General features: G+C 35.5%; 1 protein-coding gene across 1 annotated transcript; it reads left to right on the top strand.

The window, feature by feature from the left end:
• Positions 1 to 14,320: 14,320 nt before the first annotated feature.
• On the top strand, positions 14,321 to 15,542 carry LOC138926839 (mediator of RNA polymerase II transcription subunit 26-like). Its single transcript, XM_070282407.1, has 2 exons — positions 14,321 to 14,350; positions 14,444 to 15,542. The coding sequence occupies exons 1-2, from the start codon at positions 14,321 to 14,323 to the stop codon at positions 15,434 to 15,436; spliced, it is 1,023 nt and encodes a 340-aa protein (XP_070138508.1). The 3' UTR covers positions 15,437 to 15,542.
• The last annotated feature ends 744 nt before the right edge of the window (positions 15,543 to 16,286 follow it).

Here is a 16,286-nt window from a genome sequence, read left to right as displayed (position 1 = left end):
AAAACTGCTATTTTTATGAACAGCCAAAAACATGTGATTTTGAACAAAAATGCCCAGAAAACGAAAATAAATAGTAAATCTAACGAAATTTTTGTACTTTTCCTATCTCTATATTCCATTTAACAAAAATAATGACCAAGCGATCAACTAACTAAAAGGAAAATGCAAAAATTACCGTTCTTTTACTTCGTTGCTACTGCACTGCTATTATTATGAACACAGCTGTATATAAGTTCATATTTATTAATCCTAATTCATGTTTTTATTTTTATTTATTTATTTATTTATAAAGGGCTAACAGATAATTAAAATTATGGGCTAGCAATAATTTTGAGCAATGGCAACTTGGGCCTTCATTTCGATATGTACATAATATTTTTAGGATTTCTTATAAGTATTTATTTATATGATCGGCTAAGATAAAATAAAGTTATATGCGGTGGTATAAATTTTTGTTTTTTAGGAATCGTAGGATTGTTGAAATGTTTGGTAGTTATTATTATTTTATTTTTCAAAGTTTATGAATTTTTGCAATAGGACGCCAAATTTTAAATAGTGGTGTGCAAACAAGTAAAATATTGTTTAAGCAAATCGATAGTAACATTGATAAGCAATTAAAATACGATAAATGGCGGTTGTAATTCGAGAATAAAAAAAAATAGCGCGGTCAAATAAAAATGTTTTAAGGCCTATTTCGGGTTTTTACGGGCCGGGCCGTTTTGCAAAGGCCCGGGCCCGCACGAATCTTAATTTTAAAGCCCGGGCCCGCTCCGGGCCTGTGTAAGCCCACGGGCCACGAAAAAAGCCCGGCCCGTGCCCACCTCTACTTTGAAACATCTTATCTTATCGTTCAGTTATATGGCAGCCATAGGATATAGTCGGCCGATCCTAATGAAATTTGGTAGGTTGGATCAACTGATCAAAAATATAATCTGTACCAAGTTCAAGCTTTCTATTTTCAAAAACACCAAAGTTGGGTCATTTTCGATCGTGCAGCTATAGGATATAGTCGACCGAATCTTATAAAATTTGGCATGTCGTAATATTTTGCCAAAAATAGCTCTTGTGTCAAATTTGAACTCTCTAACTCTAAAAACACCAAAGTTATACCATTTCCGATCAATCACTTATATGGCAGCTATAGGATATAGTCGGCCGATCCGGGCCGTTCCGACTTATATACTGCGTGCAAAGGAAAGAAGGGTGTGTTCAAAGTTTCAAGTCGATAGCTTTAAAACTGAGAGACTAGTTCGCGTAGAAACAGACAGACAGACAGACGGACAGACGGACATGCTCATATCAACTCAGGAGGTGATCCTGATCAAGAATATATATACTTTATAGGGTCGGAGATGTCTCCTTCACTGCGTTGCACACTTTTGACCAAAATTATAATACCCTCTGCAAGGGTATAATAAACGCTGGCTGAAAAAATAAATTAAACAAGAAAGGAAAGCTAACTTCGGGCGGAGCCGAAGTTTATATACCCTTGCAGTTAAAACCGGATATATATCGCAAACATCGGATATAGTTGGCCGATCCTTATGGCAATAGGAATATATAATCCAATTTTTTACAATACAAAATCTAAAAAAAATCCCAAACTTCTATCTTCAAAAATACGAAAGTTGATATTTCTACCAAGTACCATTTCCGATCGTTCAGTTGTATGGCAGCTATAGGATATAGTCGGCCGATCCTAATGAAATTTGGATCAATGAATGGATCAATGGATATACTTTATAGGGTCGGAGATGTCTCCTTCACTGCGTTGCACACTTTTGACCAAAATTATAATACCCTCTGCAAGGGTATAAAAAGTATTATTTTCTGCCTGGTTTTCATTGACAGCTACTGTACTATAAATTTGGTTTTTTAAAGTTAGTTGGGATTTATTAAAGACTATACTTTTGGGAAAGTAGTACGACAATAGCTTTAATAACTATAGCTTTAACATCTTGTCGATTTTTTAAAATACCAACTTTGGTATTTTCATACTCTTGCAGAGGGTATTATAATTTTGGTCAAAAGTGTGCAACCAAGTGAAGGAGACATCTCCGACCCTATAAAGAATATATATTCTTGATCAGGATCACCTCCTGAGTTGATATAAGCATGTCCGTATGTCGGACATACGAAAACTACGCAAACTAGTCTCTAAGTTTTAAAGTTTCCTTTGCACGCTGTATATAAATCGGAACGGCCGGGATCGTCTGACTATATCCTATAGCTGCCATATAACTGATCAGAAATGCTATAACTTTAATGCAAAACAACTAAAAACAACCGAAACAACTAATGTCGGCAACTGAAGATACATACGTTCCTTCTAAATCGAATCCTGCTGATGAAGCAACGAAGGTTACAAAGGTAGACTTTAATACAAACAATTTATGGATAAAAAGACCGGAACTCCTGTACAAAGATATTGTCGAGTGCCCAAAAAGTAAAATAACCTTAGAAGATGACTCAAACGAATATGTAAATGCTATGACTGAAGCAAAACATGAACCAATTCCACCTGATGTGAACAGATTTTCACAGATGAAAAGTTGGACGAGGTATTCACAAACAACAGCTTGGTTATTACGATTTGTGAACAATGTTGTAACGAACTGTTTTGTCTGCTTCCGCTCGTCACAATGCCGCGGCTAGCTCACAGAGTCTGCGGGTTAGTTCCACCGAATTTATAGTTCGACGCGATTGCCCGAGCCCAGAAATAATACAAATAGCTTTTATTTTATGCAGTCTCTTTATTTGCTGCTCTTTCTATTTACAATGATATTTTGACCTGGTTCCCGAGAACGGGCCCCACTCCGAATACTCGTGATCCTTGGTGCCTTCTTTGGCCGTCCTGATGGTCTGCTCCGTTGTTACTGTTTCGTCGCTGCTTTCGTTGCCGGGGGTTCCTCTTTGGTGTTCTTTCGTCAAGCCTTCCACCTCTTTGACTTGGTCTGGTCTGGACTTCGGCTGCGCACTGACAGGCCTCCACTCAATTGCCGGTGATACCGTGCCTACGCGCTGTACCGCCGGGCTCGGGAGTTGGCGGGCTGTAGCCTCTGCTACACCAGGAGAACGCCGTGCTTTGCGCGCCGGCGAGTCCGGTTTGGGAGATAGCTACTGACTGTCGCCTCCGCAACACCAGGAAGACACGCCGTGCATGCGCACCAGCGGTTCAGAGTTTGCTGCCTACAGTCGGCTCCGCTACGCCAGGAAAACGCCGTGCAGGCGTGGTACCGTTGCAGGACCACGCCTGTTGGTTGTAAGTCAGGAGTCAGTGTGGCGTGCGCCAGACTTATCCTTTCCTCACTTCCTTGCAAGGCTACCTGCCGGGGCCAGGAACTGGTCCAACTCGTCTCCTGTCGCCTAGGTCTTTCCAAGGAATTGTCCCAGTACAGATCCTTTCTCGTTTTGTTCGTTCTGTTGCTGCTCGTTTTTGGGCTGTTGGACTCTCCAGAGGCGGTCCTTCAACTTAAAACACCGAGTCCCTTTTTAGAAACGCTCCAACGCTTGAATGTCAGACTCTCCAAAGGCGGTCCTCCTTGATCTGCTCCAATGGGCCTCCTTATATGCGAATCGGAGCGCGCGTTAATTCTTCTGGCTCGACAGATCACGCCCCTTTCCCGTTGGCGGGCTGCCGTTACTCCTGCTTCCATCACGCCACTTTCCCGCTGGCAGTCGGCCGTCCTTGCGGACGTTGCCCCTTTCCTTTCGGCCGCTGACCCCTGCTGTTGCTATGCGATACGCCGCTGGCCTCCTTCGCCTCCCCCGTTGTCTCCCCCCACAATGTCAAACTTAATAAAGAACATCGAGCTTGTGGCGAACGTACAGCAAAGGAATTAAATAATGCCAAAGGCCTAATTTAAAAAAAAAAAAAACTACAATCTGATTCCTTTCAAACTGAAATTCAAAGCGTACAAAAAAGAAAAGCCTTAGGGTTTCAAGTTGTCTAAAATCATTGCCACTGCATTTATCCACTGATGGATTGCTTAGATTGAAAGGTGGATTGGATCATTTAAATGATGATGAGTATGACATGAACGCTAAAAATCCGATTCTATTGAGTAATGACCACCCAATAACTACACTTCTAATCTATTCCTATCATCAAAAAAACTGTCACATTTGTACCGAAACCGTCATTTCCAATTTGCAAATGAAATACTGAATAATAAAATGTAGAAATTCGGTCAAGAAAATAATTCGTAATGGCCAATTTCACGAAAGAGCATGGACATTCAATCCCCCTTTGTATCCTCATATGGGAGGAGCATGGGAAAGAATTATTCAATCAGTTAAGAAATATACCATAGACTATAGAGAATATACTATAGACAAACTATAGAGAATCTTTCCAATGTGATGTGTCGGATGGAGACATGAAATTGTTAAACATGTAGAGGGCTTCTCAAAGACTGGCTGATATTTTTTGGGTTAAGTGGAGAAAATAATACAGACAATTTTTTGGACACCATAGAAAATATTTATGAAAAATGTTTTACCGACGTTGTTTAGTACATGTTTCTGGGTACTTATTTAAATTTTTCCATAAAAAAATATTACATAATAAAAATGGTATAGCCGAATTCCCGGATCGTCTTTTTTCGATGGTGTCTTGCGATGGACATGATATCCCAAAAACGGTTCATCCGAAATCGAAAATTCAAAAAAATTTAGTTAGTATATTGTGTTGTAAAAATTTTGATTAACAAAAAAATGGCAACGTTTTTAACAAATAATGTACTTTTTCAAGGTATAAGATTTTCGATTTTTATGCTTTAAGCATTTAAAATGATTAAAAAATTGAAAAATTGAAGATTATAATTGAAAAATTGAAATCGTTTACGGACTAGCTAATATCATAATTGTCGGGTCAAGCAGCAGCACGGCGTTTAATGTTTATGTTTAAATAATGTTTAAATAATGTTTATGTAATGTTTAGTGTAATTATTAGTGTAATGTTTATTTATTAGGCTTAAGTTTGTACAAAGGCTTTGTTGATCGCAAGCCGACTCTTTCTCGGCCGCTCGACTCAACAAGCTTTCCATAGAGAGTTTAGCTCGGCAATGTCTAGGTCGGGCCGCCCTCTCCACTTTCGAGAGCTTTAGCTCGAGGTGACTTGTCGGGCCGCCCTCTCTCTGTATTCACTTGAGTCCCTGCATGCACCATAAGCTGGTCTATCTGCGGATCATCCGGCTTCATCTGCATGCAGGAATAAACATTTTTTATAACGTTCAAAAGTAACAAATTCGTCTTTTTTTTTACGGAACTGAAAACGCTCAATGACCAAACAATAATAAATAAGTGGTCAAAGTTTGGTGTCGATCGGATTAGTAGTTGTTTAGTAATCGTGTCCACCGCAAAGGTAATTTCCCAAAAAAAAGATTCTGAGATAATCGCGTTTAAAGTTTCAAGTTTGTTCAAGTTTTATATGCAGGTAGTGCACTATAAATAGCTACAACTTCGGTTCTAATGCTCCGATCGTTATAAATTTTTGTGCAAGTATTCTTAACAGTAGGTATATACTTAAAGATTATGTGCTTAAGTGCGAAAGGCAGCTAACTTGAATGCAGCAAACGTAATTAATTTCATACAAATGAGACCATAAATGCAGAAAAAATATAAATTAAGGCAGTTATCTTGACGATGCAGCTAAGCATCGAGGCAGCTAAGTGAATTATACTGTACGTTAAAATCCTATCAATGTATTGGGGTGCCGACCACTGATTTAAAAAGATGACAACGGAAAAAGATAGAAAAAAATACCTAACAATTAAGGGGTTATATACCTTCTTTGTCGAAGAAAAAGAGGAAAGTTCGGATTTTTTTTTTAGGTATGTAGCAATTATTTAATTACACGGATGTTTTAATATTTTGATAGTACACATTATTAACAATGTTTGTGCAAAATTTGGTGGAAAAATATTAAATAGTTTTTAATGGGTGGCTGTTTCCTTTAGAAGCTTTTTTTTTTTAGAGCCTTGCGGTGACAGTTCCCCAGGTCAAACAGGTCAACTAAACCAAAAAAGTAAAAAAATTTCATTAGTTTAGTGTAATTCCTTGTGCTTGAACGATTGGTTTTAAAATTTTTAGTTTTTTTATGCATACGGGAACGTTTTATGCTAAAAATGAACTTTTTGGTCTCTAGAAATTTTACTAAAAAATTCATTTCGGCGAAAAAAAAAGTTTGTGCGTAAAAAGTCGATCGTTCAAGCAAAGAAGAATTTCATTACGAACATTTAAAAAAATTTGAAGTAAATCGTTTCAGTAATTTTTCGCCAATCCATGTCACCGCAAAGTCATTTTTCAAGAAACACCATATCGAGATATTCGCGTTTAAAGTTTCAAGTTCAGTTCAAGGCCGCGACAAGACGCGCGGTTAGGAGCGCTGTAACTTTTGTTCTACTGCCCCAATCTCTATGAAAATTTGGGAAAATGTTCTCAAGGAGTTGTTCTTAAAGATAAATCAATAAAATTTTTTTGAAAATAAAAAAGGTATATAACCCCTTAAGTTACAAAAAGATAAATTATAAAATAAAAATGTTACCACTAAAAATAAATAATATATAAGTATATGTGAATTAAGAAAAGCGTCAACGGCGGAATGGAAAGCGAAACCTAGTGCGAAACAAAGCGAACACTAGTGAATTAATAAAGACAAAGTATTTAAACAAGTTTGAATAAGTGTTATTTTCCGTTATTTTCCTAACAAAATAAACATAACAAGAGATCTAACAAGAAATGTTAAAATGTTAAAGCGCTTATAACAAGAAATGTATGTAAAATTTCCCATACAAACAGGCTAAAATTTTGAACGCATGGATTTCGAAGACTACAAACAGGCTAAAATTTTGAACGCATGGATTTCGAAGACTAGGTATAATAAATAAAACTATCCGATTGGGAATTTGAACTTGTATGGTATCCACGGAGAACAAGTTTGTGTCAAAATGTTGACACGTCCACTCCCGCCCCCAAAACAGAAATCTGGTTGTAGCGCCAGTTCGTTTATGTTTTTGGAAAATGTTGCCAAACTTTTCGATAGTTAATTATAGTTAACTATTATTATAGCAATTATAGTATAGTTAAATTGTGGGTGAAAGAGATGAGTACTGGGTATAATATAGTCGGGAAACTCGACTATAGTCGTTCTTTTTTGTTTATAATTAAACGAAATGTAATAAAATTGTAAATCTATTTTAAACACTACTTATAGTTAAAAAATACTTTAAATATTCTCTATACTAAATAGAGATACCTACAGATTTTTGAAGTCCAAAAGAATCAATAGTGTATATTATATAAATCTATTTAAAAATTTATTAAATAAAAAATAGTGTAATAAGGAAATGTTTTTATACTCGCTCATGAACTTTTTATTTATTTTGTAGAGGTATTTTCACTATCAAACAGTTCGATGAGCTCAATTTTATCAGGCGATGCCACAATGGGAAATAACAGCAATAAAAAAAGGACAAACTCAAGTGAATTGACATTTAGTGGCAGATTCAAGTCAATAAATCAACAGGAGGATTTAAATCAGAATAACTTCTGCATATTTTCCGCAAAAAATAATGTGTCTTCCCATCTAAATGAAATTCATAAACCATTATTTGAAGATTATAATGCTAATGACTCTAGTGCATCTTGTAGCCGTTTTTTTTCTATCGTCAATACACAAAATTCGGAAAAATTAAATGATTTTTATAAGCATAAACAATCAATCGCTTCTCAAATACACTTGCCAGTTGAGGCCCTTTGTCCTGTTTCAAACACGACTGAATTATTAAATGACACAACCGAGTCACGTTCCCAAAAAAAACGTGGTCGTAAAAAGGGATCTAGAGGTGTGGGTGCTGTAATTTCTAAAGAGTCGTCTAGCTTATGCCAGCAAATCTTCTCAGGCAGCTCTGCTGTTAAAAAAGTCAAAACAACTAAAGAACTTTTTAATGAAATTCAGAGCAGAAAATTAAGTACTACTGCGCACTCTTCAACATTTCGTAATTTGACTAAATGTGCACGAATAAAAAGGAGAACGTCGTCATGTTCAGGTAAGTTTTATTATTCTCTTTTGGAATCTTAAGTCGTTGAAGGTTCTTAATTGTTCACAGAAGCATCAATAAATTCACCAAATTTAATCGAAAATTACTCGAGCAACGTTACTCTTTTGGATGTTGATAACTTTTCAAAAAAAGTTCGTGGTAAGACAAAAGATTCAATATACTTTCATACAGTATGATATACTTACATGTGAATAGTTTAGTGTCACGGCTTTAGACTTTAGTGTTACGGAATAAGCTCTTTTTATACCCTTGCAGAGGGTATTATAATTTTGGTCAAAAGTGTGCAACGCAGTGAAGGAGGCATCTCCGACCCGATAAAGTATGCATATATATTCTTGATCAGGATCACCTGAGTTGATATGAGCATGTCCGTCTGTCCGTCGGTCCGTCTGTCTGTCTGTTTCTACGGGAACTAGTCTCTCAGTTTAAAAGCTATCGACTTCAAACTTTGCACACACCCTTCTTTCCTTTGGTCAGTTTATCCGATCTTTCATAACGATCGGCCGACTATATCTTATAGCTGTCATATAACTGAACGATCGGAAATAGTATTTGGTAGAAATACCAACTTTCGTATTTTTGAAGATAGAAGTTTGGGACTTTTTATACCCTTGCAGAGGGTATTATAATTTTGTCCAAAAGTGTGCAACGCAGTGAAGGAGACATTTCCGACCCTATAAAGTATATATATTCTTGATCAGGTCCGTCTGTCCGTCTGTCTGTCTGTCTGTTTCTACGCGAACTAGTCTCTCAGTTTTAAAGCTATTGTCTTGAAACTTTGCACACAGCCTTCTTTCCTTTGCACCCAGTATATAAGTCGGAACGGCCCGGATCGGCCGACTATATCCTGCTGCCATATAACTGATTGATCGGAAATGGTATAACTTTGGTGTTTTTAGAGTTAGAGAGTTCAAATTTGACACAAGAGCTATTTTTGGCAAAATATTACGACATGCCAAATTTTATAAGATTCGGTCGACTATATCCTATAACTGAACGATCGAAAATGACCCAACTTTGGTGTTTTTGAAGATAGAAAGCTGGAATTTGGTACAGATTATATTTTTGATCAGTTGATCCAACCTACCAAATTTCATTAGGATCGGCCGACTAAATCCCATAGCTGCCATATAACTGAACGATCGGAAATGGTTTTTGGTAGAAATACCAACTTTGGTATTTTTAAAGATAGAAGTTTGGGACTTCTTTTAAATTTTGTATTATAATAAATTGGGTTATATTATCAAATTCTCATAAGGATCGGCCAACTATATCCGATGTTTGCGATATATATCCGGTTTTAACTGCAAGGGTATATCAACTTCGGCTCCGCCCGAAGTTAGCTTTCCTTTCTTGTTTTATTTAGTTATGTCCTCCACCTTTATATCGGGTTTTGTTTTGGCTTTTATGTAAGCCGAGATATCAACCTCAGTAATATCAGGGGCAAACCGAGATACAAATATATTTTTTGACGGAGGAATCTATAACGGGGCTTTGTTGTGTTGAGCGAACAATTTATTAAAACCTTGCAGTTAAAACCGAAAACGTCGGATATAGCTGGTCGATTCTTATGAGAATATCATAATATAACCAATTTATTACAATAAAGCTACAAACAAGTCCCAATCTTCTATCTTTAAAAATACCAAAGTTGGTATTTTTACCAAATACGATTTCTCATCGTTCAGTTATATGGTAGCTATAGGATATAGTCGGCCGATCGTTATTAATTTTGGAGGGTAAAAAAAAATAGAATCTATACAAAGTTCCAACTTTCCATCTTCAAAACACGAAAGTTTGGTCATTTTCGATCGTTCAGTTATATGAAAGCTATGATATAGTTAAACGAAATTTTGCATGTCGTATTATTTTGCCAAAAATAGCACTCATGCTTAATCCGAACTCTCTAACTCAAAAAACAACAAAGTTACAGCATTTCCGATCAATCAGTTATATGGCAGCTTTAGGATATAGTCGTCCAATCTCGGCCGTTCCGACTATACCACTTGTCATTTCGGTAGATTCCAAACTTGATTCTGAAGAGGTGAAATCACAAGAGTTTGGTGACATAGAATTTATTTGCATTAAAATCATTTTGTTCGCTAAATCTTTATACATTACGTGGCCATATATACCGCCTTTTTCTGAACTTCAGAGTTCAGAAACATTCAACCCCAGAGAATCCATGTCACCCTGTCATGGTTAATAAGGCTAAAGGTGTCCTTGGTTTTATTAAGGGGTTATATACCTTCTTTGTCGAAGAAAAAGAGCAAAGTTCGGATTTTTTTTTAGGTTCGTAGCAATTATTTAATTACAGGGATGTTTTAATTTTTTTATAGTACACTTTATTAACACTTTATTATTAACACTTTATTCCCCAAGTCAAACAGGTCAACTGAAACCATAAAAGTAAAAAAATTTCATTAGTTTAGTGTAATTCGTTGTGCTTGAACGATTGGTTTTAAAATTTTTAGTTTTTTTATGCATACGGGAACGTTTTATGCTAAAAATGAACTTTTTGGTCTCTAGAAATTTTACTAAAAAATTCATTTCGGCGAAAAATAGTTTGTGCGTAAAAAGTCGATCGTTCAAGCACAGAAGAATTTCATTACGAACATTTAAAAAAAAATTTGAATTAAATCGGTTCAGTAGTTTTACGCCATTAAAAATTGTTTTTATTGTTTTTCAAAGTATTCTCCAGCATGAATTATACACTTTTGCATGCGCTCAAACCAATTGTCGAAGCACTTTGTCCACACCGATTGAGACACCTCCAAAACATGGTTTTTTGAACTCTTCAACAGCATCTTCTGGCGTCGAAAATCGTTGACCACGAATTTTTCTCTTGATGTGCGCGAATAAAAAGAAGTCATTAGGTGCCAAGTCCGAAGATTTCGGATTTTCTCCGAAGATTTCAGGGAAACAAATTGTGGTGTACCACTCAGAATTGACTGACCTATGTTGCTCAAGCGGAACAGTCGCCACATGACCTGTTTTACCGAAGAAACAGGCCACCATTTGCTTCGAAGTGCTTCTTCCACGAACAACTTTCGTTGGATTTGGTTCGTCTTCGAAGACCCACACGGTCGATTGCTGTTTGGTTTAGGGCTTGTAAGCATAGATTCATGATTCCTTACCTGTGGCGATCTTATAAAGATCCGATGCCTCTATCCCACGGTATGTCACATGACGATCTTGCATTATCAGTTCATGCACGGCGTCAATGTTCTCTGGAACAACGACTGTTTTTGGACAAACTTCGACTTCGAGCGAGCGTCGGCCACACGATTGAATTCTTTTTACTAGTTTTTCACAGTGCTCGATCGTCATACAAAGATTTAATTTCAACGACGCACTCTTGTCGGGTTAATTCACGTCGAAAGCCGTGAAAAATGATTGCGCGAAAATGTTCTGAGCACGTTTCTTCTAAAATTGTCAAACTTCCCAATGAAAACGTCAGATGGCGCCAGGCAACACTTAGTATGGCCACTAGGCCAAAAATATATATAGCAGCCCTCGTACATCAATACCGCATAGAATCTATACATAAGAGTTTAGGGGTCTTCACTGGGATGCAAATCTTATCTTCCTTAAACTCTAAATCAGTGTTCAGCACGTCCCTATTCCGAGTGCATAGGAATTTCCTATTAGGAAATTTCTCATTCCTCCGTATCATCTCACTTTTTAATCCTTCAAACTTAAAATCTATTTTAAATTTTTTAGGCCATTCTTCCTCGTTATCTTCCTAATTTTTTAGACTGATTCTTAATAACTCGCTTACCGCGATTCGAGCGCACTTTATGCGGAAACGCCTCCTCGGTCGGTTTGACCTCCAAGCATTTTGATGAATCCAGAAATTCTAACTGTACTTATTGGTGCACTAACCATTCCCTAATTTCTTAAAGACCGCGAAAAAATCGATATTTGTGATATATCTCAGATTTTAATTGCAAGGATATATCAGCTTCGGTTCCTCCCAAGGTTAGCTTTCCTTTTTATACCCTTGCAGAGGGTATTATAATTTTGTCCAAAAGTGTGCAACGCAGTGAAGGAGACATCTCCGACCCTATAAAGTATATATATTCTTGATCAGGATCACCTCCTGAGTTGATATGAGCATGTCCGTCTGTCTGTCCGTTTCTACGCGAACTAGTCTCTCAGTTTTGAAGCTATCGTCTTGAAACTTTGCACACACCCTTCTTTCCTTTGCACGCAGTATATAAGTCGGAACGGCCCGGATCGGCCGACTATATCCTATAGCTGCCATATAACTGAACGATCGGAAATGGTATTGGTAGAAATATCAACTTTCGTATTTTTTAAGATACTTGGGACTTTTTTTTAGATTTTTTATTGTAATTGATTGGTTTTATTATAATGTAATAAGGATCGGCCAACTATATCCGATGTTTGCGATATATATCCGGTTTTAACTGCAAGGGTATATCAACTTCGGCTCCGCCCGAAGTTAGCTTTGCTTTCTTGTTTGTTTTTTGTGTTATTTTAAATACAAGTTTTCTACCAGAGTTTTAACATGCTCTTTCATTTTAAGAAATTATGAATATTTTTATATGGTGTCTAAATTATGCCATACTCATACTCATATTCATGCCAATAATACAATATATATTTTTTTTTTTTTTTTTTTTTTTTTACAGAAACTGTTAATACGGATAGTGATACTTCAGACCACTTCAGTAGCAAATCCCAAGAAGTTAAGGAGTGTACATCTTTGGATAGCAACAGCTGTAGTCGTCAGACTTCCTCATTCGTTAATTACTCTAGGAGCTTTACCACGGAAAGTTTAAATGATATTACCACACAGCTAATGCACCTTATTAACAGCTTTGGTAGCCCAATCAGTGTGCATGAGATTGAGGAATCTTACCAAGCTCAACTAGTACCCTGTAGTTGCATAATTTTTGAAAATGATATTAACTTGTTGAGAGAGTCGAAACCTTTCACATCAGATTACCAGGGAAATAAAGCCAATCCTGGCATAAAATGCAAAGGAAAGTTCGATCATAATACAAAACAAGAAAAGATAAGTACAAGTCATGAGCAGTCAACTGAGAAGGAAGAAATTCTGAAAAAACCTCAGAAGTCTATATTTGATTTAGATTTTGAAGATGAAGATGATTCACTGAAGTCTTTAGTGAACGCATTTCCAAAACCAGTAGCTAATAAAGCGACAGAGAAGATATCAAAACCACATATTTTTACAAATAAATTTTTATTGAGTTTGAGCAATACCAATATCGATGCTCAACTTGACAGCTGTAGTCAAGAGAATGTCGATGAGTTACCTAAAGTAATTCAATCTGTATTTACCATAAACGAGGATCCAGATTGCTTAGCAAAAAAAAGATTCTATGTGCAAACTAATAAAGTTAGTAGTTTTCACATTAATGCATTGCACAATTACTATATTCCAAATATTAATGGAAATTGGGATAGTATAGATGAATCTATTTCTTTCAAATCAATAAATGATTTTCTGAATACTTTATATTCTTACAATGTAACAAATGGATCTGACGTTGTACCCAAATACGGGTTTCTTCAATATGATCATATTAGAAAAGATTTAAGTTCGCTTAAATTTTTCAAACCTACCCAAGTAAAATCTTTTCAGAAAGATTTTTCACCTTTTCTTGGAGTTGCTAAATGCTTGCCAACATGTAGAAAATATAAGCGCAAAACCTTAGATAGTCATAATGAAAGTGCAGACCAAACTTTTAAAAACAAGCTAAATCGGGACTGTCCACTCCAGATCGATACTGAAATACCAATCTCTGATATGATTACCTACAACAACAGCTTGGAAAATATGAAATACAAAGAAAGCTATTTTAATCCTGCCCTAGTCGATCATTTTGATAGTAGCTATATTTCAGCAATCAGTAACAATTTGCTAACATTCGCTAATAAAAAAGAGATACGTGATGGACATGCTGTGGATCTAAAAACTCAAGACAATGCCAACCCTATTTGTAAAAACAGTTGTAAGTCTCCAACTTTAAAAAACGTGTCAAATATTGGTAAAAAAAAAGCTCAAATAAGAAGACACGAAAAAAATCGTAAAAGACGTGGTCCAGGTGGTGGACAAAAACAAGATTCTGAGGAAAACACTTATTTAATGAGGAAAATCAAACGGATTAAAATAAGCTTAAATGACACAATAACTGACCGGAGGGGTGAAAATAATAGCAGTGAAAATGACGATACTGTGAACCATATTGAGGTTGATGGACAACATGGGAAAAATGAATATGAAATTGTGCACCGTACGAGCAATGATGGCGGTGTTTCTAGCAATCATATCGTATTGACAATCAAAAAAACTCCAAAAAATTTATTCGAAACTGAAATTTTAAAAGAATCGTCATCCACCCCTAATCTCATTAATTCTTTCCAAAGAAAGTTTGCCTATCCGTCATCGGAATCGTCATCTTGATCGACAAACAATTCGAAAGTCTTTTTCTCGTAAAAGTAATACCGTTGATTTGGACTTAAAGCATTGGTTTCGCTTTAAGGACAAAGTGAAAAATACTGTTAAAAAAAAACAAAGACTTCATAAGAAACTTTTTTTTGAAGATGAATTGTTAACAGAGAATTTTAGAGGTCAAAAACACAGAATAATAAATTACAGCAGTAGTAGCTCTAGTTTCGATGACAGCGATTTTGAATACATTGCAGTGAAAAAAAAAGGTGATGCAAAAAAAATCGCAAAATCAAATATAAAAGAAATTGATAGAAGCGTTCAATCCGTGCTACCTGTAAAATTAGTTGAGGACAAAGACGTACTTTCGCTGGGTAGCGACGAAGAAAAAGATATTAATTTAATTCATTCTACTTCTAAAATAATAAAAAACAATGTTCATGAATATGAAATTTTAAGAAACAATGGTATGCTGTTATCATTCAATTCGATTTTTGCTAAGAAACACAGCTTAATAAATAATTTAAATTCTGTTGGAGGTAATTTACCTAAGGAAGAAAAAGGTTCCCTGGATATATTACAAACTGAGCTCAATAACGTTTGTAATATAAACGAGGATGTTGAACTTAGTTGTTTAAAAAATAGCATCCATGTTAACAATAGTAAAATTGAACTTATTGGACAAAAATCATCTTCAATTGGAGCCTTATTAAATAATCAAAAATGTCATGATGATGATGAATGTTTTGAAGCAGTCGAGTCTCCTAGTATTGAGCATCGTATTGGTATTCGCCTATCAAAGAATAATTTAGACAACGTTGTCCAATCTACTTCAACAATCCAAAAATTTAAGGAATGGCACCAAGTTCTTCAATTAAAATCTTACAACGATGAACCTTTAATTGTTATGCCATACGTGGTTCTTGAATGAACTTTGAATTCACAAGCTGTTTGATCACAAGCATTTAAAAAAAAACACCATCTAGCTAATAAAAACACAACTGAATTTAAAAAAAATAAAATTAAAATATGTGTAATCTTGTCAATGTTTTTTAGATGTCTCTTTTTGGTAATTCGTTATTATTAATAATTTAAGCAGCTTATGATATGTTTTAAAAAAGCAATGAGAAAAAATTATTTTACATATTGTATATGTTTGTAGGTTTAGTATAAGAAAATTTAATACTTCTATAAAAATTCTTTTGTTACATAAAATTTTTTTTTAAACATTTTTTTGAGAAAATACTTCAGTTATTTTTTCAACCATAAAACTGGAAAATTGTGCAGTAACCGTAAATAAACCTGATTCGTTCTTACATTTTAAATATTATTCTGTTTCTGCGATGTCGAATTTATGCTTTCCTTTCACGGTTTCAGCCGATTTGTGTATGCATAAACGCCATTTCGTGAATTCTGCAACACACGAAAGATGACTATAATGTCAGCCTCAAAGAATGAATTGGTTTACAAATCAGGTTGCAATTGAATGAAATTTCATCTTAGGGACTTTGGAAATTAATTTTTCATATATTCCGAGTTCATATTTTCCGACTGTAAATGATGAATTTAAGTTTGTCCATCGCGTTGCTTGGTTTCACTTTTTTTGAAAGTCTGACCAAACGACAATACCTAATTTTATACTGATGGCATCTCTACTAAATCCAAATCACGAAATTATATGTGTCGCATAAGCAGAGGTTATTTTTATATCACGCTTTCAAGAAATAGTTATTTCCATCGCATAAACATAGTATTATATATGAATTAATTTAAATTGTTTC

The sequence above is a fragment of the Drosophila bipectinata genome, chromosome 4 (genome assembly GCF_030179905.1).
Source record: "Drosophila bipectinata strain 14024-0381.07 chromosome 4, DbipHiC1v2, whole genome shotgun sequence".
NCBI lineage: Eukaryota > Metazoa > Arthropoda > Insecta > Diptera > Drosophilidae > Drosophila > Drosophila bipectinata.
This window is presented reverse-complemented; position numbering and strand designations above follow the sequence as displayed.